This window comes from Lynx rufus, unplaced genomic scaffold, assembly GCF_022079265.1.
Source record: "Lynx rufus isolate CCGP_SWC_20201006 ecotype Redwood Valley unplaced genomic scaffold, mLynRuf1.p SCAF_27, whole genome shotgun sequence".
NCBI classification, from domain to species: domain Eukaryota; kingdom Metazoa; phylum Chordata; class Mammalia; order Carnivora; family Felidae; genus Lynx; species Lynx rufus.
The window spans coordinates 1,750,976-1,777,166 of record NW_025814842.1 but is presented as its reverse complement, the minus strand read 5'-3'; the positions used below and the strand labels follow the sequence as shown (position 1 = coordinate 1,777,166).

Below are 26,191 nucleotides of genomic sequence, written 5' to 3'. Positions count from 1 at the left end.
GGGGGGGGGCGGTTGTCAAAGCACCCTGTCACCCGCGGGCACACAGCCCCACTCCTGCTGCACAGACCAACGTGCTCACAATGTTCAGAAGGGCCTAGGCCCTGTGAAAAGTGAAGTTCGAACTCATTAAAGCCACTTCCCTTCTCCTGACACACTCTCCCCACACCGAACCCTTCCCCATGATCCAGAAGTCCCTCTAAAGTCACCCAGTCCCCAAAGCCCAGGAAGTGGGAGAAGTTCTCCCCACGAGGAGTACGGCATCCTGAACTAGGAATCGATGGGCGACCCCCGCCCACAGAGCTGCCCTGGGCCAGGGTGGGCAGGGGCCACTGTGCAGGTGTGGGTCGGTCACCTCCCAGCTGTGTGGCCAGCAAACAAGAGGCTGCATTCTGACCTCCGTTATCAGGTAGGGCGGGAGTCACCCTGGACAGCGGGGGCACTCCCTGGGAGGAGGTCCATCAGTCCTCAGATGGGCTGCCACCAAGGTTTGGGCACTAGCGACACTCTCCTGAGAGCTGTTACAGATTGCAGAATACTCCCTCCCTCCCCTGTCCCGCGTTAATCAGTACCGTACCATGCACGGGGCAGTCTCCAATCCACAACCCCCCTCCCCCCCCAGAGGTGCCTGGCTGGTCACCTGCCCCTGGGTGACTGAGGCCCAGCCCGCATCCCGACCCCCCAGTGCACTCGTGGTGTGAATCCAGCTGAGTCAACGCTGTTTCCCTATCAACACCACATACAGTCTTCAACCCTGGGCCAAAACCTTTCCTGCAAATCTCTGCTTCCCCCAATTTAACGACCCTCACCTCGATTTACTGCTTAGCGATCTACGGACTCAGCACTAATTCACCGCGGCCTCTGCCCAGAGCACCCAAAGTGTTTGTGCAGCCCACAAGCTCTGTCCATTTCTTCTTCCCGTGGCGTCCTCCGGGGCTCCCCTCCGCCCTGCCGCGTCAGCACCAGGCACCCCCATCTGGCAGGCTCCCCGCCCTGGGTCCTTCGCCTCTGAAGTGCTAACACACTCCCGGGCACTCCATTCAACCCCTCGTTACAGCTGCCTTTCTAACAACAGATGGAAAAATCCAACTCATCTGACAGAATCTGTCTTGCCACCCCCCTCCACTTGGCATTTATTCTGGCATTTCTAAACCGCACTGAGAGCTCATCTTGTGAGCGGTTTCTGAGGAGTAGGGGTCCTGGCCCCACCGTACCATGGTCACCTGGGACCCTTTTCCAGCAAAGGGCCTAGATCCTGACCTGGTCCTGCCAGACCGGCTCTGCCCCCCAGCCCTTGGGGATCATGCCTCCGCCAGGCCCTGCCCCCCTGGTCTGGGCAGCCACACCCACCCCTGCCACAGGGCCTGAGCCACCCTCCCCTCTGCCTGGATCGCTCCCTCCCGGAGACCACTGACCTACCCCACCTCTTCTAGCTGCTGCTCAAGGCCTTAGCCCTTCCGTGACCACCTTTGCTGTTTGATCCTCTGTGACACCGAACATCCCTTCATCGTTCGCCCCCACCCTGGACCGGAAAAGTCCTCGGGTCTCTCACGGGTCCGCCCCGGTGTCTGCAGCAGTGTCCGGTATTAATGTTCGCTAGGTGTCGCGACCCTGTGGACACACGCCCTGTGCCCCCACAGCCTCACCTGGTCTCCCACTTTGTGGGCGATGACGGTGGCCCCTTCCTCCAGTTCTGTGTCACTGAGCGGGCGGATCCGAAGCGCCACCTGAGGGCAGGACACCACGGCGGCTGCCTTCCGGGGGCCCCACCGAGGCTGCTCCCGATTCTCCAGGGACCCCCAGCCCAAACTCTTGCCTTGCCCCCCCCCCCCTTCACGAGGGGGTCTCCCTATAACCAGCCGATGGGTGTGTCCCGGGCCTCGGCTCATCCACCGTCAGGTGGGCTCAAGTTCCAAGTAACCCAGCAGACGGGTCTGGCCAGCCCTCGCAGGACCTGGAGCTCCTCGGGGAGGAGATCACAGGGCAGGGGGTGAAGAGGGACAGACAGGGGAGCAGAGGCAGGGCCCTGGACGGGGACCCGCAGCCACGACACCTGACCTGTGCCAAGTGGGCACCTGTACCAAGGGGCAGAGGGCCAGGAGGCAGCCTCGGGGACATGCGGCCGTAGGCCTGTCAGGAACACGAGGGGGGATGCTCACCACGAGTGGCTGGTCCCTGGGCTCCATCTGTCTCAAGGCCGGGCTGCCCCGGGCTGGGGAAGGGCCGGTGGCTGTGGGGCCGGACGGCGTGACGTGCTCCGTGCTCTCCTGGCGACCTGTCTGCGCAGCAGGCCCCCCCTCCAGCCTGCCCCACCTTGGTGACATCAGCAGGCCCCAGGAGCCCAGCCAGTCCTTAACTGTCGGCACACGTGGGACCGCACACGTGGCTCGGGAGGCCCCAAGGAGCTGCGTGGCCCAGGCCCTGGTGGATGCAGGCCAGCTGCATGCTGGGCACGTGGGGTCTACGCCCTCACCTGATGCCATGGCAACCCCAGGGTTCCTAGTTGCCTGCCTGAGCCACACAAAGCTTGGCCTTGGAGCATTTCCACCGAAAGGGGACAAACACCACTAGCTAACGCTCAACACAATCAATCTTAACTATGAACGCTTTTCCCCAGATGCCATCTCCAGATTCCGACTGGGATGTGGTTTTTAGCAGCCAGTCCCACTCTGCACCACACCCAGGGCCAGACTGACTTTCACCTTTGGGTGTCTGCACACAACCTTACCCTGCAGCCTCAGGTTGGTCGGTGCATGGTGACCCAATGCAGGGCGCCCTTGCCAAGTCGACAACCAGAAGCGGGGCGAACGAGCTGTTCCCCCACCTGAGGACAGTCACAGAGAGGCCAGATCCACGAAGTTCAAATCTGAGAAACACAACTTTGAGACAGCTACAGCACTCAAAGGCCCACAGAGGGCAGCCCACAGCAGCAGCAGGGGTTGGGCCTGAAGTCGAATGAGTCCCTCGAGGTCACCAGGGCTGTCCTGGCCTGCCCAGCCCAGGGGCCATGACCAACCACAAGTGTGCTGGTGCGGCTGGCGAGGGCAGGGTCGTGTGGGGCCTGCTGTGTTCTCCTCGGCGTCTGGGTCAGTACTGAGCTCTAGGTCAACCTCACCCCATGAACAAGGCAAGGGGACAGCGGAGAGAGCCGCCCATCTAACGCCCACGTCCCCCTCTTCCACGAAGGCTCCAGCCTGTGACCACAGGAACCGTCAAAAAGCCCGTCTGATTTCAACGCGAGGGTACACGCCCTCCCATCCTGCCTGCCTCTGGAAAGAGGACGAGGACAGCGGGCTGGTGCGGGCGGCTGGGGCCAGCGCCCACCCTGATGCCCCAGCCAAAGAAGCCAGAGCGAGGGGGACGCCCCGCCCCCACAGGAAGGATCAGGAACACTCTCTCCCTGGGGCTGGCCCTGGGAAACCCACTTCCAGAGCACGAGAGAGAGAAACAAACCAGGTGTTTCAGAAATTCTTTTATTAACAAATCACGTAAAACAATTACAACTACCGAGTCGGAAACAGTCGAAAGTAAATTTTTTGAAAGCTGTTAAAAATCTGTGAACATGATCAAAACACGAGCCTTTTCCTTCTTACCGTCATCAAATTAAAAAGCCAGGCCTCTGCACGCTGAGGCTTAAAGGGTGTGAAAGCCAATAAGAAACACTGGACACCGTGTGCGGACGGACATGACCGGGAACCAGGGAGAGCCCCGTGCCGCCTCGCAGCCGGGGGCGTGGGGTTGGCGGCAGGCGGCCCCAGCCCCCGAGCTGCTTCTGCCCCACGGACGACAGCTTCTCCTCCAATCCCAATGTGTCAAGTTCATGGGCACCACGGCCGTGAAAGCGCAGCGAGCCCGTTCTGTGCATTTTGACCCAGGCTCTCGGCTCCCAGAGACACAAAGAGGAGGCGCGGTGGAGTCTGACAAGGCACCAATGGGTAGTGGACGTTGCAAATCAACAGGGGCTGAAATTACGTGGATTTGCTCACTCCCTTCTCAGGAGAGAAATCAAGTTAAATAGTCAAAGACGACCACGTGACGGCGGCTAAAGTGACAACTCTCACGAACAACTTAACTTGTAGGACTCCAAGGAAGTCTAGAAAGGTCTTTCTCACCAGGGCAGACAAGTGTGGAAAACAAAAAAAATGCTGCAAGAACGGTTTTTCTGCACCGATCAGACTGATGCTTTAGTTTGCAGAGCTCAGCTGAGAAAACACAACCAAATCGGGAGGTGGAGGGCCACCACCACAGGGGGAGGGGGCACAGGAACCAAGTTCGAGGCCGGTGTCTACGTTAAAGAGAGGAGAAAGACAGCTTTTTCATACAGATTTGTTTTTATTTCCACGCTCAGCCTGTTGAGAACCTAGCACAACCTGAATGGCGCGGCTCCCCTGTTTCCACGACACAGCCACGCTGGCCCCCCGCCACGGGACAGGACGAGTTCTCGGAGGGGAACGGCCGGGCGCGCCCCTGCCGCGCACGAGTCTGAGTAACAAACACTGGTGGCATGACTTTAAAAACCCCAAACGAGAGAAAAGGAAAGCGGTGCCTTGAAACCTCCCCCGTGGTGGGGACAGGGGGCTGAAGGCACGGCGACGTGTGGGCATGGGAGAATCCGGGCACACAGTGTGGAGCGAGACAAAGCACAGGTAAAACGCAGGCATCGTGCGCACTTTCTGCAGAAGGACGACCTCATTCCAGCACGAGCCCCGGGGACGCTGCAAGAAGGATCAGGTGTTTACTCTCTGCCCTGCACCGCGATGACGAGACGGACATTAGCAAGGGCTTCTGCGGAAGGCGCGCCCCGATGGCAGGCAGAGGGCGTACGATCTCAGAAGGTGGAAGGGACCCGAGGCTCTCCCGCCTGATGCCAGAGATGACCAGGAGCAGGAGCCCCGGAAGGGGGGGGAGAGAGCCCCGTCCGCTGGCCGCCCCGCACACAACGCTGCCCTCGCTCGCCTGCCGAGGAAGCCCGCGTGTGCTCCGGAGGCTCCCATCTCAGACCCACAGGCCTGTCTCTGCTGGGCACACCGAGGCCTTTTCCCGGCACGCTGCGGCTGGCCTCCCTCCTCTTCCCCAGCTCCGCCTCTCACCCACGACCAGAGCCCACGTGAGGGGCACGTTCCCTAAATCCGGGGCTCGAGGTCCCGCCGTGTTCAGAGAAGAGCCCCACCTCGGACAGCCAGGGTGTGCACTTGACCCTTGCAGGTTCCATGAAAAGGGCCTGCTGACCCTGAGAACGTGAACCTGGCTCTTTTCTCAGCGAAGGGACAGCACAACACAAGAGACGGGCCCGCGTCTGGGTGTGGCTCGTCCCCGTCTGAAGAGGTCTTACCACGCTGCTCAGGTCACTCCGGATTGCCCAGGGGGATGATCTCCTCGGTGACAAAGAACTCGATGGTCTCCTCCTCCCAGTCTTCCACGTTGCTGTCCAGCTCGTCCGTGTCCACGCCTGCGGGGAGGGGGGGGGGGAGGGAAGTGACGTGGCGTGCAGACAGCCCACTCGGGGAGGGTGGGGACACGTGGGCATGTGCCCACGTGCGCCCACTCCAGCCTCCTCCACACAGGACTGTGCACGTGAACCTGTGGCCGTAGCAAACTGGGTTCTTTGACAGAAACACCTGACGCTTAACTGGAAAGCCCACACAAGAGGGAGAAAAATGTTTCAACAGTCCTGTCCTAACAAAACACATCTCCAGCTAACGGTTACCTCCTCGCAACTCCAAACGTTCATTTTTCTGCTCCATGTAGAGCTCCTGGGCCATTTTCCGGTATTTTCGGAAATCTTCCATCATGGTGCGTCTTCTCTCCACTAGTTCCTGTGTGCGGAAGTGGGAAAGTCACGGGGCTGACGGTCCCCTTGCCACAACGAGGACTGAGGTCGGCAGTCACCACCACCAACCAACCCCCACCCCCGCCCCAGGACAAGAACGGAGGGCGCGCCCTCCTCCTTCCCCTCACACACACCTGGAAGGCCAGTCTGTGCACGTGGGCAGCGGACAAGCACCCCCCTTTCCCCCCTCCTCCCGGGGCCTGACACTGTCCCTTCCATGTCAGAGAGGGACAGTGGCCGCCTGTGGCACTTCCCACAGTCCTAGGACCAGCTAACCTTTGAGGCTTTGGATTGGCTCAGACGATCCTTCTGTTCAAAGATCTTGGAGTATTTCTTCAGATCCTTTTTAATTTGCTGAGACAAAAACAAACACAAGCCAGTCAGGATTCAAACATTCGAGGGGCGCCTGGGTGGCTCAGTCGGTTAAGCGTCTGTCTTTGGCTCAGGTCATGAGCTCACAGTCCGTGAGTTCGAGCCCCACGTCGGGCTCTGTGCTGGCAGCTCGGAGCCTGGAACCTGCTTCGGATTCTGTGTCTCCCTCTCTCTCTGCCCTCCCCCTCTCACGCTCTTCCTTTCTCCGGGCCTCTCGAATGTTTAAATCCTGACTGGCTTGTGTTTGTTTTTGTCTCAGCAAATTAAAAAGGCCTGCTCAGGGCCCCCCTCAGTCCTGCCAGCACGGTTCACCAGCCCCCAGCACCTGCTCATCCCCTCTAGCTCACGCCAACGTCCACGGAGGGCACGGATGCGGCAGGAATGGCCCGAAAACCCACATTCACAACACTGAAACTATTCCCACTGGCTTCCCAGCGTTCCCACCGCTCTTCCAAAGGTACCCGGAAACGTCATGTTCCCATTCCCCACTCGTTACCGCCCCAGCAGCAGTGATGGAAAAGAGGCTTCCACGTTTCCTTGACCCCGGGGCCCCAGACCTTGATCTGGTCCTGGCTCAGCAGCGTGGGGGGCCGAGGTCTCCACAGCAGCTGGCAGAAACGGTCCTTGTTGTTCTTCTGCAGAAGACGGCCTTGGAAAGTCCACAGCCAGTAAGCGTTGTCCACCTGCATGGGGGCAGAGGGCAAAGCGCTGCTCGCCACCCCATCACAGTGAGACGCGGGGGCCCCTCACAGGGCCACCCAAGTCAAGCGCTCCTCCGACGACTGTCTAAGAGCCAACGACCGACGGTGTGGTATCTGGGAGACAGCAGTGAATCAACGATCTCTGCTTCTCGGGAGCTCACGCAGCAGGGGAACACCGTCAACAAACACGACAGGAAGCCACCCGCGTCACAGAGCACGGCGTGGAGTACCTACGAAGGGCGTCATGGGGCATTGGCTCCGTTACTGATCTGCAATGGAGAACTCATACCAGAACGTACACTGACAAAGTCACTAAACACACTGTTCGGCTCGGCTGACATCTTTTCCGCGGCACCACCTTCCGGACGAAGGAAGCGGGACCTGAAGCTACATGCTGCGTGAGCTGATCCCAGACCAGCACTTTGGGAGCACGTCGGGATCTGACGGAGGGGCCCACGGCCTAAAAGATTTTTTAACAAGGCCCAAGGTGGGCCTCACGGAGACGGCGCTCAAATTTAGACACACGGCACGATCACCATGAAGCGAGTACAGAGCTTGTCCTTAAGACAGCACGGTGATGTTTGCCGAGTCTGGGCTCCCAGAATGTTGTTCTTTTGTTAAACGGAATCGCCCGGATACGACCTCCTAGGCCGTGGACTCGCAGGAACTGGTTCAATTCTCAGAACCTCCGTTGATAAAAAACAGTAACTAAACAGAGCAGACGCTCGGCAGAGGCCCCCACCCCCTGCAGCTCAGGAGCACTGAGCCTGGAGCACTGCCACGGACACTCCGGCATGCAGACACCACGCGGAACGTGCACCACACACAGGCTCGCACACCCACGGAGCACGGCATTTCTCCAGTCCTTCAGGCTACCCGACGTTCGAGACTAAGAAACGGGCTCCCTCACACGTGCTTTCGTGTCCTCTCGGGGAGTCCCAGACCCCAGACCCTAGCCTCAGCAGCCTTCTCCCCGGTAGCTCCTGCTCAGACGGCAAACCGGGACGGAACAGGGACCACACGCCAGGGAACAGGCCCCTGCCCACACAACGCTCCACTCTCGGGAGAGGAAATGAACTCGCGACCAGCCCCCGAGATGGATTCGAGCCCGTGAGCGCACTGTGAAGACAGCGCAGGGCGGGACGGGTGCCTGCCCACGGAGGAGGCCCGCTCCAGGCAGGGAGGAGCAAATGAGCCGCCTGGGAGGAGCCAGCCCAGTGCGCGCACACTCCCAGGGGAGCGGGGGAGCAGGCAGAGGCCGCCTCACCGAGGGCCCGGTGGGCTGGGCAGACAGGGCTCCTCTGAACCACAAGCTTCTTGAGCGTGGAAAAATCGTGCTGGGAAACTGTGTGCGCAGTACGGCACGTCCTCCCTCCACCTCCCAAGCCACAGGACAGCGTGGCTCTGAACTGCGGGGCAAACTACCCAACCCGATTCCCACTGGGAGAAGCTCCCCAGCTACTGCGCCAGAGGAAGGTGGCCTGGGCTCAGGCCGCAGCGAGTGTAAGACGTCCGACTTGGGGAAGAAATCCAGGAACGCCGGCCGACTCACGCACGGCAAGGCCGGCCGCTCGGGTGCTCTGCTGGCGAGGGTTTTGGGGCAGTGGCAGCCGGACAGGGCCCCAAAGAGCAACTGAAGAATCACCGCAGGGCGACCCCGAGGAGACCCGGGAGGGGAGGAGGGTCTCACGCTGTGTGCGGGCTACCTGGGGCCCCGTACCTTATGGCTCCACCAGGACACAGAGGTGACCACGTAGCGCCCGGTAGGGTCCCACTCCACATCGGACGCCATGTAGTGTTCCGCGATGTTCATGACTGTACAATCCGAAGTGTCGACAAAGGCCAAGGCGCCGTTCATACTGGGGAGACAGACCACACGGTCAGTCCACACAGGCCATCATTGCGCCTCGCTCCTTGCAGACTCCAGGGCAGGACACAGGAGAGCCCCGGGCATCCCCTACCGCTGCCTGGCTGCTGAGGAGAACTAATCCAGGAGCCACGGCCCAAGGGTGTCGTGAACAAAGACATGGGAAGTGCACACGGCACCTTGTACGCCTGCCAGGACTGCTGTCAGAGAAGACAGAGGCCAGAGCCCCCAAAACACCTCCAATGAAGTCAGAACACTGAACAACCGGAGCCTATTCTGCTCATGCGCTCCCACGGCTGCCAGACGGCCAAGGACGGGGGGGCGGGGGGACGCCACCCGCCCCACGGTCACCCTGGACAGAGGCAGGCTCCGAGCTCACACAGCCCTCCCGCCAGAGGACGGGGTTTACACCAGGCTCACTGCCCTGCCACCAAGACGGCTCACCTAACCGCGAGGAAATGACAACACTCGCATGTCCTCCAGGTGCACCCGGAACACACTTGCAGGACCGTTCTGCCCGACCTGGGGTCCACCCGAGTCTGAGCAAGACAGCATGGTCCTTTCGTGCAGGACACGTGCCCCATCACGCTAAAGGGACCACTGTGATGGTTCCGAACCCGGAGCTTGACCCGTGAGGCCCACAAGTGTGGCTCAGGACACGCAGAAGGCAGCAGGCAGTAGGAACCCACCTCCTTAGGCCAGCCAACACGACAAACTGTCCCTGGGGGCTCCAGAAGATGGTATTTGCCTGCTGCTTATCAAACATTTCTGAAAGCAAAGAGAGCGGCTGTTAGAAGTCTGTGAAGGGGCGGGCGATGGGTTCACGCGGCCTCAGTGGGCGGACATCCACATGTGCTCCCCACGCCTGGTTCCTCCCGGAGAAAACATTTTGGAAAACCCGTCTGGGTACGTTTTTAAGTTATGACCTACAGTTCAAACACAAAAAGAAAAAGGAGATACCTTGAAACTACGATATAATTTGTAGTAACATCTCGTGTTCGGAGAGACCTACTTCCCAGTGAAACTGCACAGAGGACTCACCGTAAAAACTGTCATGGGGTCACGGGGTCTCCCCACGAGGGCAAGAAACCCACACCCTCCACCAGACGTGGAGAGACACATATCACCCAAGAAAGCCCAAGACCCACCCTTCAGGGACTCGAACACCTTCTGAACTCTGCAGTCACAAGTCGTTTGAAAGCTGCTACTTTGCCCAACACCCTGAGGTTCACATCCCACAGGGGCCGGCAGAGCCCCTGGAGAGCAGACCGTTAAGGCTCAGGCTGCACGCTAGGGTCTCTTCCCTGGAGGACGCAAAGTGAACCCCCTGGGGCCTGGTCCCGGCCTGCAGGGGATCCAAGGACGGGGGGCCCAGCAGGGACAGGGAGACGCGAGGAGGGTGACACCATCCAAAGGACAGGATTCTCAGACCAAACAAAGGAGGAACAGAAACTGTAAGCTGTCCTTTAACAACCACGCATGTTAACAGAACACACACAATTGTCCCAGCACGGACATGCGACCTTCCAAGGTGGGTAACGGGGCGTTCAGGGATGGAAGGCACTTGGACGCTGGCCATTTGCAAACCTACTTCCTAACGAGACAGCGCAGATCTGGGAGCCCCTAACGACTCCTACTTCCTCGTCTGTGGCAGGGAATTAATGACGCGGTCAGCTTTGCGGCTGCCACCAACCCACCCCAGAACGGTTCTACCACAAACACCACTGAGCTCAGGAGGTAAAAGCTGAGTTCACCGGAGTTCTCTCAAGACAAGCTCCGCACCTGAACCATCAGACACCGAACCAACCCGCTGTCTTTCCTGCGAGGAAGCTGTGCACGAGGGGCCCTGCTGAGAGAGGCCAGGACCCTGCTTGCCCCGCACACAGGCAGAGCAGAGCATGGTGGGGAGGCGGGGCCCCCAGCCCAGAGACACCAGCTGTGGCTACAAGAGGGAGACCACCTCCGCTCAGAAGCCCTCTTGTGAAGGGCCGGGGCTGGGAGAGAGGGCAGGCAGGGGCTCCCTCCCAGAGGCCAGGTCTTTGTGGGCTGGAAGCATGTGAGGCCTGAGCCGCAGGGACCCTCTCGGCTGTGGGGCGGCCTAAGTAGCGGTTCCCAGCCAGCCGAACACGCATGTGGAGCGAGGACAGGGCTCTATCCCCAGTGCATATCCGTCTGTCTGTCCGTCTGCCAAGGGGGAGGCTACTTACTGATAAGTTCAATCTTCCCATTGTTCTTCACGTGGTAGAAGGAAACGGATATCCGAGGAGCCTCCCCGTGCAGCACTGCGAACTTGCTCCCGTTGGGTTCCCAGGCAAAAGCTATGATGGTTTCTACAGTCAGGAGAAAGAATAAGCCCCTCAGGTCATGTAATAAAGCAACGTTCCCAATCAGGCAACATTCCTGCACAGTCTTTGCTGTTCAATGAGAGAAACACCCCAAATCCTTAAACTCACTAAAGGGACCACCCGGCAGGCCTAAGGACGAGCGTGCGAGCGACTCGTGGGAGACTCTGGCCACGTGGGACCGCCACCTCCGTAGATGCCCACCACAGCGGGGCCTGGGCCCGACGCCCAGCACAACCCGTGGACTCCCGCTTGCTGGAGCGCTCACGGGGGGAGGGGGGACTCCACGGCCCCCCAAGGGCTAACAAGGCAGGGTGGTGAGCCTGTACCCACGTTCTCATTTTGTGCTCCCCGCCCCCTCCTCCTCCTCTCCATAGCAAAACAGAGAACAAAAGTAGAACACCACACACAACCAACGACACAGGCTACGTTTCCCATCTAGAGGCAGAAACGGGGGATCTGAACGGCTTTCACAGGCCCAGAAAAGAGCCCTAGTCAGCCAACAACTTGCGGCTGCCAGTGGATGACCCTCCTGCTGCTGGGCGCTCAGAGTGTCATGAAAACCCATTCCCGGCACAGCCTCTCAGCGGGAAACCAGCCGGGGTGGATGTGCACAGCGACCGGGACATACTCTCATGGCAGCCAGAAGTGGGGACCAAGGCGAGAAAGGGCCAAAGGAACCCTAAACGGGCGGGCTCGCAGGCCAACAGCACGTACCAATCAGGGTTGCGAGTACCCTGCTCAGGTAGGGAGCCTGGGGAGCGCCAAGGCCGAGCGGGGGCTGCACGCGAGGGCCAAGGCCGAGCGGGGGCTGCACGCGAGGGCCACTCGCTCACGAAGGAACAACGGAACTTGCCTTTCATTTCCACCACGTCGACAGGCACCTGTTTTTCCCTCATTCGGAAAATTTCAAAATTCGTGACAACGCCCTGTTCAGGAGAAAAACAGGGGATGAACTCACAGAAACTGAAAACTTGAGAAACGCTTAAGTCAAGAACAAGTCAACCTGGCGACCAATGAAATGTACACAGCTGGGACACACAGACAGGTCAAGTGACCAGAAGTGCAGCCGTCACGACAGCACCGATGGAAGTGCACGGGCGCGGTCCCTGCAGGGGACAGCGGACTCCCTCTCTGGCCCACGTTCTGCTTTGGAGAGCTGCCCCAGGGTCACGCCCCTGCAAGGAGAGGGCCTGCATGCACAAGGTCACGCCTCTACACGGAAAGGGCTCTGCACGGGCAGTAGCCTGTCTGCAGAACTCCCACAGTGCCGATACCCACCAACAGGGCAGGAATGAACTATCTGGAAACAGCGCAATGCCCTGCAGCGTCCCCCCGAGGCACTCCTGCACAGAGACCCGGGTGCTGATTCCCAACAGCCAAGACGGAAACAACAAGTGCCCACCACAGATGAACGCACATAAGGGCAGCCGCGTCCCTTGGCCCTGAGCAGGGGGGGAGGCACCGACACCTGCCACGGCCCAGATAAGCCCGGACATGCTCAGTGAGGGCCGCCAGCCACGAAGGCCACATGCTGTAGGACTTCTTTCCCAGCAAGCGTCCCGGGCTGGCGGATCCAGACGGAGAGAAGGCAGAGCGGCGGGTACAGGAGCGCGCCGGAGAGGGCAGTGGTGCCGATGGGTGCGGAGTTCCTTGCCTTTGTGGGTAATAGAAATGCTCTCGAGTTCCGACCGTGGCGACGGCCACATGAGTCAGTGAATGTACCAAAAAGCCACTAACTGTGCATTTCGAGGGCGAGCACTACAGTGCAGGGACTCAGTCTCCAGGCTGTTTCGTAAAGAGGAGCAGAAACGCTCCCGCTGGGACGAAGAACTCACAAATGATGCAAATAAAACCAATCGGGGAGCAGAACTGTGCCCAGCACGCTCCTCTTTGTGCTTGAGAAAGAAACGGAGAGGACACGCTGGCTTCCCGTCTCCTGAGAAGGCAGGCCGGTGCCCGGAGACAACACTGCATCCCCGTGACCTGTAAACTGTGCCCACAGGTCTCCTGCACCTCAGTGGCAAGGCAACAAGAGCTCTAGCGAGGACACGCCCGCTAACCACTGCCTCTAACTGGCGGGTCTGAGAGTGACCCACGGGCTCGGACAGAGACCGCGTCAGAAGCTTCAGCGGGGCGGGGGGAGGGCCGGCTTGGAGCCGCAAGGCACGGCCTCTGCTCGGGGCGTCCACTCACCTGGGTACCTTTCGGGGTCCTGTCCACTTTAACGCACAAGTAATCCCCGTTTTTTTGCCAATGTAGCTTGCAATCCACCACATTGAAGAGGTTCCTGACCCTGATCTCCTGTCTGGTAGGAAGCTGCATCAAGGTCACCCTGGCCGGGATGTCTTTGTCTTCAGGCACCCAAAAAGCTATGATGTTCCCACCGGGAGACCAAGAGAAGTCTCTGCAGAACGAAGAAAGCCGGTGTTGCCCAAGGACCGGCGGGCCGCCGACAGGAAGGAAGCGCGGCGGACACGGGCTCACCCTCCAGGGCGGCAGCCGCCCTCCCCGAGAGCTGGTCCCCTGCCACCCGGAGCGTCACCGCACTCGCCGTGCCAGCGGGGAGAGACGCTGGTGAGGCTCCCGGCCGCCACGCGGCAGACGCCCAAGCCCCGACCTGGCCCTCGGCTACCACAGCTCGCGGCTGCAGGGCGAGGGGGGAGCTGCGGCCTCCGGACCCCGAGTGACGCCCGAGACTCACCACGGGGCTGAAGGGAAACCCACCCAGAGGGCGCGGGACGACCCCAAAGCGAGAGCACGATGCCCCCCTCCGCGCAGGCACCTCCAGGCCAGGCGCCCACACGATTCGCCAGCTCAGACCCACAGAGTCTACCATTACTGTTTGTTTGCGTAGAATCGATTCCCGGTTTAGTTTTTATCATGAGCCACAGCTGTGCCCAAGAGCGTTCACGTCCCCACACCACAGGTGCTCCTCTGCACACGGGCTGCCCCCAGAGCGCGCGCGTGCGCACACACACACGTGCCTCCCGGGCAGCTCGCCGAAGGCCTTCGAACCGCTGCATGGACCACAGAGCGCACGGAAGCCCTCTCCAGCCCCCTCCAGCCCATCTCCCTTGAAGACTGCAGCCCGAGGCTCCAGCTCCAAGGCAGGGACAGGACGCCTGGCTAGAGCCAAGCCTGCGCCGCCCCCCGCCCCCCCCAAGAGTCGCCAGGCATAAGGAGGGAGAGTGGCCGCGAGGCCCGCACCAACAAGCAGGCCCGTGGGTGATAGCCAAGAGCCTGCCGTGCCCCCTCGTCTCCAGACCAAGTCCACGCCGCCTCCTCCCGCTGCGTGAACGCGCGGGGCCAAAGGGGGGAGCTGGCTAAGCCCCACCTGGTGAGCACGGTCACTTACTTTATACCAGAGATCTTCAAACTCTTCTTGTCCAAAAGACCCATAGACTGTGGAAAAATGAGGGTCACAACGGAGTCAAATCACACTGCGGTCTCCGTGACACAAGCAAATTTTCAGAGAAAGCAAACGAGGTTCTGGAATGAGCCTGGCATAAACCCGGCGGGGGCACGTAGCAAACCGATCCACCGACAGCAGCGAGGCACCCATCTCCGAGGCCCCTTCTGTTTACTCCCGTCCCAGACTCCTGGCAGCAGCACCAGCAGGGAGACCCCCAGGGACAGGACGGGAAAGGCGCCCCCAGCTCCCCCCCGATTCTGCATAAGGACGGCTGCTCTCTCCGTCCCCCCAACCCGTGACACAGGGAAGCAGGCGCCCCCAGCAGCTCCCGACGGAGCAGGCCACCGCTGAGGAAACTACGCTACTTACGGGAGTTTCATAGATGCTAAGCGTGTCGAGTGTCATTCTGGCAAAGAATTTACCATCGTGGCTCCACCTAAAAAGAAGGACAGAAGTACCGGGCTCTGTCAGGAGAAATGGCCACGACGAGGTGGCCGCTGACTACCCCTCATTTACTCACTTAAAAATAGGCCAATGGGCTGAGCTTTCACAGTGGAAGCCCCTCTTCTTCTGCCCGGTCAGGATGTCCCAGATGATGATGGCTTGAGGATCGTCCTGAGTGTCCATCAGGGGGCTGAAAGTCACCAGGTACCTGGAACAGAGCAGACCCGGTTTAGAACCCCCGCCATCGTCCCACCATTCGCCCCGGAGCGCCAGGCTGTGGGCGGATGAGGTGAGCATCTGCACCCAACGGGCCTCCGCTCCAGGTAGCTCGAAGCACGGTGAGACTTCCAGACGATGCAGTCGGGGCTCCTGCCACCGGTACTCACTCCAAACCCCGGAGCTGACCCCCTCTGGGGCACAAGGCACACAGTCCCTCCTGGACCAGACCACGTGTCTCCCCACAGAATCAGGACAAGAAAAGACGCAGCAGATCCCAGACCGAAGCCCGCGTGTGCGCTCCGGGAGGGGCGGGTGCCGTTCCCCGTGCTCCTTGTCGAGGTCTGCCTGGGACGAGGAGGGGACCTCAACAGCCAGCCACGTGTTTCAAAAGCAAGCAAATTCTAACACCACTTCTGCGCCTGGGGCTTCTCACTCACCCAACAGCGGGCTCGTCTACACCCAGGGCACCGCCTCACCCTGCTTACACACAGTGCAAGTATCTAAACAGACTGCTCCCTCACAGGACCCAGGAAAGGCAGAAACACTCAACGAGGAATGACAGAAACAGGCGCCGCCCAGGAGAGCCTCCTGGCGCTCAAGACGCTGACGCCAGGCTGCAGTCACTCCCTACGAGCCATGAGGTTCCCTCTACAGACCCACTCCACACACCTACAAGGCGGCGTGACCGTCACGCTGAACTACGGAAGCTGAGCACTGAACTGGAAAACACCCCGGAGGGCTGAAGCGTGCACTCGCCGACTCCCGTGAGCGTCTCACGTGTCACGCGCTTTGCAGAGCACCAGAGATACAGCGATGAGTAAGGGACGGTCCAGGTCCGGTCCCCGAGCAGACAGACAGGTGTGGCTACACACATAAACCACGAGCGGATACGGGAAGTCTAGAAGGCAGGTGGAACCCACCGCCGGCCGGACCGGGGCGGCTCCTCTGCGTACACGCCATGCGGCGCGCGACCAGGGGTCCCCGCGTGCACCACTGCCACAACACAATGTCAAGTGTTATGTACCAAACAGATGCAAAGCGGTTGTGAATCTTGAGTCCTCCAAGAACACGCTCCGTAAACCTATCTTACCAGATGTAAGAAACATCGCATAGAAACTTCCGTTTACAGGAAACACCAAGGTGGAGGGGACCGGTGACGGGACAGCTCAAGCCAGTCATGAGACACATCCACCCGGCCCCATCTTCCTCAGGGGCCACCATCAAAGGACAGCACAGGGAGGGCGTGCGGGCAGGGTAACGGGCTGGGCGATGGGAGGGCTGAACACACAGGCCCTGCCCCTGGTTTGAACAAGCTGCAAATGACAGCGATGGGGGAGACCAAGGGGGAAACCGCAGTACGCAGGGCGGCAGCAGCAGTTAGGGAAACGTCGGCGCTGCAGGTGGGAGAGAAGAGCCACGATCACCAGGGAAGGACACCTTTATCTGGACTGACGCACGTCCGTAAAAACACCAGCATTTCTTCAAAACGCTCAAGATCTCTTTTTTGTTTTTCAAACGTTTTATTTTGAGAAAGAGGAAGAGAGAAAGAGAGAGCGCACGCGTCAGTGGGAAAGAGGCAGAGAGAGGTGGAGACAGAGAATCTCAAGCAGGCTCCACGCTGTCAGCGCAGGGCCCGATGCAGGGCTCAAACTCAGGAACTGTGAGATCGGGACCTGAGCTGAAATCCAGAGTCGGACGCTCAAACGACTGAGCCACCCAGGTACCCCAATAGCGAAAATAAATTTGAAACAGATACAGCAAAGTTATAAATCGTTAAAGCTAGAGAATTAGTACAGGGATGCTACCAAAGTATTCACGTTAGTTTCCCAGGCGTGAGGAAAATCTTCTACCAAAAAAACTCAGAAAGCAAACCAGGTAACACAGACCCACGTCTCAGGAGCCCTGGGACACCAGGAACCGTCGTGAATCCACAATGCACTCAGACCATGCGGTAAGAAGAGGGGACACCACAGGTAAGGCCCGGGGACAGCCCCGAGCAGGGGCACAAGGCAGAAGAGTGGGGGCATTCTGGGCAGCAAAGCCCTGGACGGACATGAAGGCCAGGCTGCGGGAGCGGAGCCCGTGAAGCTGCTGGCGCCCCACCTAGTCCCGCAGCCCTCTGCCATCTCCCACATGAGGAAACGCCGTTCATAAGAAAATTCCAGGCACAGTACCCAGCCTTGAACTAGATCCTAAACCGAAGGGACTCAAGTTTTACAAAAAACAGTACTGGAAGAAATCGGAACACAGCAGGACTTCACTGAAAGTAGCAGATCAACACTACATTTCCAGAAGGTTGCAGCGCCACTGGGGACACTCAGCTAAGAGAATTCCCTACCCCTAGAAAGGGACACATCAACTCACTCCCAGTGGCTCTGGAGAAAGTCAGGTGTGTCCGCGTGCACAAATGACACAGCGGACACCAGCAAACGCCTCCCAGGAAGTTCCCTGCTGCAACACTTCCGCCGAGTCTGGAATTGCTGCAAAGTACGTTTTACGGTAACCTGCAGCGGCCGGCACAAAGCGAGGGCACATCGCTTACCTCTCACAAGGCGAGAAGTCAATGAGCTGAACCCCCTGGTGGCTGAATCTCTGGATCTGTTTGAACTTCTCTCCCCCCCAGAGAGCTATGCCTCGCTGGTGGAACGTGGCCAGGTAGGTGCCCTTGGGGGACCAGCGCACGTAGGTCTCTGTCCATCTCTGTGGGAAAAGTCAGGGCCCGTGTTAACACCAGCGCGGAGAGCCGGCACAGAGCCTCCCGCTCCCACAAGGATTTACTCCTCTGACTCTTCACTGAAAAACACGAGACGCCCGCTCACGTCTCGGGGCTTATTCCAAAACCAGAAGAGCGGAGGATGTCGTGCCGACGGGTGATCTGGGAGGAGAGGACGTCCACCCGCTCTGGCCCCCAGCTCCCCGCTAAGGAAACACAGAGGGAGGCCCCGCGGGGTGGCCATGCTTACCGCCCTCTCCTCGATGGAGACGGGGTCCTTCACGTCGTTCCAGAAGATAGAAGTACGGTCCCCACTCTCAAAGATGACACTGTACTGGTCTCTGCACTCTGCCTCCTCGAGCCAGTAACGCAAGTTTCCCTAGAGAAGGAACCCAAGGCAAGGGACAGAACACGTCTCATCGACCGTGATTGGAGCTGGCCCCCAACTAGTGCTCCCGGAGGTGGGACCGACTCGGCCGGGAAGCCACCCCTGCTCTTCCCAATCGCGGGCGGAGTGCACCCAAGTACCAAGTCTTTGAAGGGCTGTTTCTCTGGAATATCCCATTCGTCGCTGATCGTCATATACCTGCAACAGAGGAGCTGCCCTTTAGGAACACGTGGCACGACTACAAGGGGGGAGGGGACAGGGTGGCGACTCCGTGGGCGGCTCTCAGCAGCAGGCGGTGCGTGCCCCTGCCCCCCACCGCGTGATAGTGGGCGAGGGGTGCTACCGGCCAGGAACATCAGGGGTCGGGACGTGCCCGGAGAACGGAGCTCCCCGAAAGGCTGATGGCACCACCCCAGACCCGCTGAGCCACTCACGCCTGTGGAGGCAGGACTTACTTGTCAAAGTCAGTGAAGAGATTGACCCTGAACGTGTGCTGCTTGTCCAGCTTGTAGCCGTCCGCATTTTTCACGGCATCCAAGGCATGGGCAGGGGAGGCGTATTCCAGGAACGTATACCTGAATCAGGACAGAACACCTTGCAGGAGTGCGGCCTGTAAGACCGGGTGGGCCGTGTGCCACTTACGAGCACCCGTCCACCCGACCAGTAAATGCCGTCAAGGCCAATGCCCCGTCTACCGCCACATCCCCGAGGGTCAAGCTGCCGGCAGTGGTTCCTTAAACGCAAACGAAACCCTAATGGGAGATCCAAAGTCTAACGCCACAATCACAAATCAGAAAATGATTAATCAAAACGTTCACTAGCTTGACCGTGGAAAGGGTTTCACAAATGTACATGTGTCAGAACTTATGACGTGACCCACTTTGAGACTATACAAGTCTATTGTATGTCAACTTTCTCAGTAAAGCTAGGGAAAAATCCAAGAACGGGATTAGTCTGATACAGTGTATTAAAAGCAAAATGATAAAGACTTTCAGAGAATGCTTCATTTTAACACCTACAATACAAGCAAGCGGGGGTCACAAAGGTCGTTATTCCACCTAGTTTCTGAAGGAAACAGCGTAAGGAGCATTACCCATATTTGGTAGTTTCTTAAAAACAATTTCTTTAAAACTATCCAAGCTAGGGGTGCCCGGCTGGCTCTGTCCGCTGAACATCTGACTTCAGCTCGGGTCATGATCTCCGGTTCGCGTGTTCGAGCCCCACATCAGGCTCTGTGCTGACAGCTCGGAGCCTGGAGCTGTTTCAGATTCTGTGTCTCCCTCTCTCTTTGCCCCTCCCCTGCTCATGGTCTGTGACTCTCTTTCTCTCTCTCTCTCTCAAAAATAAATAAACATTAAGAAAAATTAAAAAAAAACTACCCAAGATTTAAAAAAATTAAAAAATAAAGTAAAAATAAAAATAAAACTATCCAAGATAGCTTCAAAACTACCGGAATTAAAAAACACAGTATCTTCACTCTTCACGTTCCTGTCCTGTAAAAGACACTTTGCCTACACTCTCCAAGACCAGTATCATGTGAAATTTTAACAGAGGTCTGACACGAAAGGTTTTCTGACACAGAAAACCTCGTATTGAGTTTGAAAAGCAAACTCCAGGACACATACCATATGCTACCGTTTTTAAAAGATGCACTATTTTAAGCAACAGTTGGGGGAAAAAAAGCTGCTAATTAAGCAGTGGCACAAGGCTTTCACCTAGACTGTTAGAAGTAACCCCATTTCAGAGACGTTACCATGTGAAAGAAAAAAAAAAGCTCATCTTAGAATCAACAGAATACCGCATGTAAAATTTTCCCGAAATCCTGCCAGCCTCCTATCTGTCGGGCCCTTCATCCAGGATGGATCACGTCAATTATTGTTCTGATGGCAGAAGACTTAAATCCCGGATTCTTAAAAAATTTTTTTTATAAATTTTTAAAAATGTTTTAACTTTGCAGAAAGAGACAGAGCATGAGCAGGGGAGCGGCAGAGAGAGAGACACAGAATCGGAAGCAGGATCCAGGCTCTGAGCTGTCAGCACTGAGCCTGATGTGGGGCTCGAACTCACGAACGGCGAGATCATGACCTGAAATGAAGTTGGCCGTTTAATGCACTGAGAGACCCAGGCACCCCTAATGTTTATTTATTTTGAGAGGGAGGGGGAGGGAGGGGGAGACACAGAGGACAGAGAATCCCAAGCAGGCTCTGCACTGTGGGGCTCAAACTCATGAAACTGTAAGATCATGACCCGAGCGGAGATTAAGAGTCAGATGCTTAACCGACTGAGCCACCCAGGTGCCCCGCAAAGCTCCGATTTCTTAAGGATTTAGCAAGCAACCCACAATATCCAAACTCAAGAACCACGCGGATCTCCTTCTCCCTGTGTAGAGACCCCAGCCGAGGGTGGCTGGGGCAGAACCACCAGGTGAGGTGCGCGCCTGTGTGTCCACAACAACTCCCATACCGCCCGACGACAGCCACAGGGCATCAGGGACCAAGACCGCGGGGAACATCACTCACCCTTTTGTCTTTCCATCCTCCTCTGGATAAAAATCGTTTGTGATTTTCCCAAACTTGGAAAAGATTTTATGGATGACGTTTTTGAGCTTCTCCAGCCGGTCGGGCCCCACCTGAGGAACATTGTCAACCACGATCACCGAGTCAATCCCATCCGCCTCCTGCGGCCGGTCCTTGAGAATGTCCCCCAGCAGTTCTGTATGGGTGGAAGATTGGACCAATGACTTTTTTCTGATGAAGGCAGAACATTAATATGCTAGTTTACCACCCTGAACGACTTCCCTATAAAAAAATGAATCCTCTAAATGGTTCCACTGTGAATGAAAGAAATCCTGGCCCTGGGTTAACTCAAAATTTAAACTTGAAAACATCAGGAAGATTTTAACTCTTCATGTTCCCCCTGTCTGATATGTCCATTCATTTCTGGAAATAAAGGAAGATTTTACTTAAATCAACATTTTAAAGACTTGAAGAATGCAGAATGCTAACCAAAGACGGCCTCTCTCTAGGAAAGTGGGGTAGGAAACACCCGCAGTAGCCTTCCCTGACCCACCTCCAACGCAAACCCACTAGCAGGCACTTTCCCCACGTCCAGTTTAAGACAAAACGAACAGCTGGCACCCAGTACTCTCTATGTAAAACAGCCGTGTACGCTAGGAGGCTAGAAAACCCACGGGCTCGTGAGAGCAAACAGCAATGCCCCTTACGACTGAGTGTCCCCGACCGCATGAAATACCTCACAGGGCGCTTGGGAGACACCAGCCGTTCAGGTCCGTAAATGCTCAGGACTGTGCGTAGCACGCCATAAGCTGTGTGCGTTAACCGTTATTTTCTTAACTACACTCAGAAACTGAAAATGTTTCAAGTTCATGTCACCTGCCTTTAAAATGAAGATCATAAAACCCAAACCGTAAGCACTCAAACATGTTAGATTTGCTTCATTTCCCTAAGATGGTCGGCTAGATCACGAGAAAGAGGACCGGTTGTAGGAGGGCCAGGAAAAAGACGCATTTGAGGAACAGACAGACAGGTGTGGGAGCCATGGGCGAGCAAGCCGGGCAGGAGACAATGCTAGCTGGGTTGTCCGACCCGAGGCCTGCATCTGGCCTCGACGACTCTTGACCATGAAGCTCCTGTAGCAATAAAAGGCCTGACCAGCTGCTGGAGGGGAGCATTCAGAGGTCAAACGCAGCATCAGATGACATCTTTGCAACACAAATTCTGCACGAATCCTAACCCCGATTAGTTAGCTTGTCTACAAAGTTACAGTTACAGGCACTGGCTGCACTGGGAGCTAAACCAGATCAAAGCTGCCATCAGAGCGCACCAGATGAAGCTAGAGCGGCAAACCCAGCCCGAAGGAGAGCAGGAGACAGGAGGCAATTTTACACACCCGAGGAGGAGCCGTGGCTTTCCCATGTGTCTCCCTGGGTCCTGGAACCTAATTATTACTCTGTTTTGAATTCTACTCTTAAGAATTTCAACATGCTGAAAAAGATACGTGTCCAAAAATATCCTTTGCTGCATTTCATTCTCAAAATTTAAGACAAATTTTTTTCTGCACTCTCGTACTGGAAATTTTCGGTAATAAAAAAAAAATTCAACTTTTTCAAAAAGGAAAAAAGTCCTTTAGTTTCAAAGCAAGCCCCTGTTATAAACAATCTCTAATTTCAACACTTACACGGATGATATAAAAAGCATTGACTCTAAAAAAAGAATTGCCTCTTATTTCCAAAGAGGCAAAAGTTGAGACCAAGAGAAAACAGACGGAAAGAGGCAAGTCAGTCACAGCAGCGGGAGACACCTTCCCTGGAGAGTCCAGAGTCAGCTCCTTGGGTCGCTGTTAAAGCTCTTACCATACAATTAAATACGGCCTGTTTAGCCTGATCTGAATTTACAAGGTTTACAATAAAAAGCTCAGCTTTTATACAAACTGTGGACTCCTTCCCACAATCTTTACGCGTCTAGCTTACAGGAATGTGCCCATACACGGTAAGGAGTAAACACGGCAACTACACGCTGAAGGGACACCTCTCCTTCACCATCACCAGTGCCCACGCCCACGTCTGGTGACTCTGGCCGTGTGGAGTCCCGATCCGGCTCCAGGAGAAACAGAGACAGGCAAATCTCAAAACTAAATACCAAACATAAAGATAAACGCTATTTAGCGGGCCAAAAGAAAACACGTGGAGTCAAAACTGTCACACACTCGTCTGGCCAAGCAGCAACAGCGGCGGCTGCGCGTCTGAAAGGATGCCGCGCTGGCAAAGCCGCTCCTCAGTCAGGAGTCAGGATGGCCCAGCTGGAGCTTCCGGCACCTCCCAGAGGGCTCTTCCAGGAGACCCTGTCCATTTTCACCTTCTGCACCTCAATGACCCCACGGGGCAGCTCTTCTCACTAAGCACAAAACGTCCTTGGACTACTGACCACAACCAGATGGCCTCAAGAAATAAGCTGCTGGTGTGCTCAGTTTTAGTTCCCTAGGACCAGGGGCCTCACAGGCCACTCTGGGGACAGTCTCAGGATCACAAGGGCCCCCAAAGGCCCTCCGGGCAGTCCCCTGGCCTGGCTGGCCCGTGCTCACATTAGTCCTGCCACACAACCCAACTCTGGAAATGGTCCACGCGGCAGAAATCCTGCGTGAAATCGACGTGCTCAACGCTTTTTAAAAAATCAACTGCACAGTAAACACTCAGAGGCTCAAAATGAGCTTTCGAACCAAAACTTAAACTACAAAATACAATTTGGTGCAATGGAAACAAATGCTAGTCAGGGCAGGAGAGCCTGGCAGGGTCCCGGCAACACTGCCTCCTCGTAAATTGTCAGCAACCTCTCCCACGGCAAGAAGCACATTTCTTCACAGGTAACGGACTTTCGCTGGGTCAGCAGCCCAAGTGTTCACTGCTGTGGCCTTTCCTCCTGTTCAGGCTAAAAGATCCCTTAAGAGGGGGGCTTGTGTGGCTCAGTCGGTTAAGGGTCTGACGTTGTACTCAAGTCATGATCTCGCATTTCAGGGCTTCAAGCCCTGCGCTGGGCTCTGTGCTGACAGTTCACAGCTCGGAGCCTGGAGCCTGCTTCAAATTCTGTGTCTCCTTCTCTCTCTGCCCCTCCCCCACTCACACTCTGTCTCTCTCCGAAAAGTAAATAAACATTAAAATGTCCCTTAAGAAATAAAGTATGAGAATAAGCAGGTAACTCCTTAACGTTAGGTTTAAGTTAAAAGTAAACGGTGTTGTTGGTTCCCTAAGTCGTCGTCTTCATTTTACTGGAGATTCTTTGATTCTGACTCAATCTCCGTGTGATGGGACACGAGATCTCAGAAACAAAACAAAACAAATTAACATGACAACATCTTATTTTCTTGGCGTGCCCTTAGCTACCTCCTCGCTGTTCTTTCCCATTCTACTGTAACGGACAGGAATCCACTGATGTGCTCTGAGCTCGGACAGTTCAAATGGCTAAAAACAAAACATAAGCAAATAAGATTAGGCACTACAGACGTCACTTTAGAAGACAAGCTCTCGGGCAGGAAGCAGAAATACCTGCAAATTGAATCAAGATAAGAAGAAAAGTAAAGCTACAATGAATGACACTACACCCTAAAAATACTATGCGCCAACAGGACAAGCGTCTGCCTACAGACTCAGAAAAGAGAGAACCAGACAGGAATCTGGCAGAGTCAGCCTTCCAGTCCTATTAAGACTCTCTGAAGGCAGAAGCGTCTGTGGAGCAGGGGCAGAGGAACCCAGCTCTGTCACAACTTGTTCTAAGGGACAGCATCGCATCAACCCCAAAAAGCGTCCCCATGAGGTCTGGCTCAGGCCTTTGACAGGTGTGGCTCATCACTCAGGACACCCAGACCTGCAGAGAGGGAAGTGTCACCCAAGATAGTGCGGCACGTGCACTGCCCTGCTTTGCTGGGCCCCAAATGCCATACACGGCCACGGCTCCAGCTTGCCCACTGTCCATCATCACCACCCTCCAAAATCCAGGTTTTAGCGCAACCGAGCGGCTCCCAAGCGGTCTCCGGTCTCCTGGCCCCCAGCCCCGCCCCGCCCCGCTTTATTCTGGAGAGAGAACACACGTAAGGAGATCCAAACGCTCCTAGAAACCCTTCCCTAGGCGGGGGACTACAAGTGGAACGCGGGGACGACCCACTGCCTCCCGCGCCGCCTCACCTTCCTCGCTCACATCGTCCACGAAGTCCTCGGGGTCGCTGAAGGAAGGCTCGTCCGCGCCACCGTCCTCCCCGCCCGCCCCCTCGGACCGGGCCTCGGCCGACGCGTTCCCGGCCTGCTCCGCTGGGGCCTCGCCCGAGGCCGGCGCAAGGGGCTCCTCAGGAGGCGGCGGGGACGAGCCTGGAGCCGAAGCCTCCCTCTCCTCCCCGTCGGCCGCGGGCTCAGCCGGCACTGCGGGCTGCGGCCCAGTCTCCGCGTCCTCGCCGCCTGCTGCCTCCTGCGCGCCGGGCCCCGCGGGCCGCGACGACTCCTCTCCCGGTGGCGGCGGCTCGGCGGCCGGCTGCTGCTGCCCGGGCTCTGCCCGCTGCTCGGCCGCCTCGGGCGCCGCCACGTTTTCCGCGTCCTGCATGGGCCCGCCGCTGCCGCCTCGCCCGGCCTCGCCGCGCTTCCGACTCTCCCAGGCCGCACTGCGCGGCGCCTGCCGCCGGGCCATGTGCATGCCGCGGGCCGACCCACGGAGCTCGGGGAGGGGGGTGTCCACGCCCTGATAATCGCAGGATGCCCGGAGGAGGTCGGGAGCCGCAAGTGTTTCTACGGGGGACCACGACAGGGCTCCCATGACAAGCATGTGCTTGAGGCGCGGCACCACAGCTGCTGGGCCCAAACCACAAACTCACCGGGAACCCCAGCCCCCCCCGCCTGTGGGACAGGATGGTCCCGTCCAACATGGCAGCCACTCCCTTCCTCCTCCCGTCGGGCTCTGCGCTGAAAGACTACACTATCTGTGACGCCGCGGGGAGGCACAAGGAACCGGCTTAGTCACTGAAACGGAACACAGAACTCAGAAGTATATGCTGGAAAACACTATGAGTTCAACAAGCTATCTTGGTTGTGATATCTTAGCCTTCCACCAGACAAAGCTTCGCTTACATGAGTTAAGTTTCCCTTTCTCCGTGATGGCTCTTAGAGTCGTCCACTGACTGGGCAAAAGAATGGACGTTTCCAAAATGTAAAAGGAACTTCTGGCGACCAAGAGGTGGCCAGTACTCCTGGAAAGACGGCTGTCTGGCACGATACCAAAATGAAGGCGAGTTGCTTTAATTACTTATGCCCAAGCCAATGGCGGCGGCGGCGGTAATTCCGCCTTCCCCCCCATTCCGAGGGGCACCGTGGTTCGGCCCGCGGAGGCCTCCGCCCTCAGACGCGCGA

The 26,191-nt window shown here is 57.3% G+C and overlaps 2 protein-coding genes across 2 annotated transcripts in view; both read right to left on the bottom strand.

Moving 5' to 3' along the window:
• LOC124519345 (kinesin-like protein KIF19) overlaps window positions 1–3,862 on the bottom strand; it is a 45,481-nt gene extending 41,619 nt beyond the window's left edge. Inside the window, exons 1-3 of the mRNA XM_047089530.1 lie at window positions 3,683–3,862; window positions 2,056–2,127; window positions 1,644–1,724 (exon numbers count right to left, since the gene is read on the bottom strand). Of these exons, the coding sequence (XP_046945486.1) occupies window positions 1,644–1,724; window positions 2,056–2,127; window positions 3,683–3,862 (333 nt within the window). The remainder of the gene's footprint in view (window positions 1–1,643; window positions 1,725–2,055; window positions 2,128–3,682) is intronic.
• A 447-nt stretch (window positions 3,863–4,309) lies between these two features.
• EIF3B (eukaryotic translation initiation factor 3 subunit B) lies at window positions 4,310–25,458 on the bottom strand. The gene is made up of 19 exons (XM_047089246.1): window positions 24,983–25,458; window positions 20,808–21,000; window positions 18,744–18,863; window positions 18,429–18,486; window positions 18,151–18,279; window positions 17,730–17,887; window positions 15,045–15,176; window positions 14,894–14,960; window positions 14,468–14,514; window positions 13,306–13,516; window positions 11,966–12,038; window positions 10,975–11,097; window positions 9,457–9,535; window positions 8,621–8,759; window positions 6,757–6,882; window positions 6,104–6,181; window positions 5,705–5,813; window positions 5,330–5,446; window positions 4,310–4,712 (listed from the first exon to the last, which is right to left on the bottom strand). Exons 1-18 carry the CDS (start codon window positions 25,389–25,391, stop codon window positions 5,343–5,345), a joined length of 2,355 nt encoding a protein of 784 aa, XP_046945202.1. The 5' UTR covers window positions 25,392–25,458; the 3' UTR covers window positions 4,310–4,712; window positions 5,330–5,342.
• Window positions 25,459–26,191: the final 733 nt, after the last annotated feature.

Coding starts and splice junctions, on each gene's coding strand:
- EIF3B (XM_047089246.1), bottom strand. CDS start 25,391: ATGCAGGACGCGGAAAACGTGGCGGCGCCCGAGGCGGCCGAGCAGCGG. Junction 18,280..18,428: donor AACAGCCCTTCAAAGACTTG/GTACTTGGGTGC, acceptor TTCCTTCTCTAG/GGAAACTTGCGTTACTGGCT. Junction 5,447..5,704: donor ACGTTTGGAGTTGCGAGGAG/GTAACCGTTAGC, acceptor CCCTCCCCGCAG/GCGTGGACACGGACGAGCTG.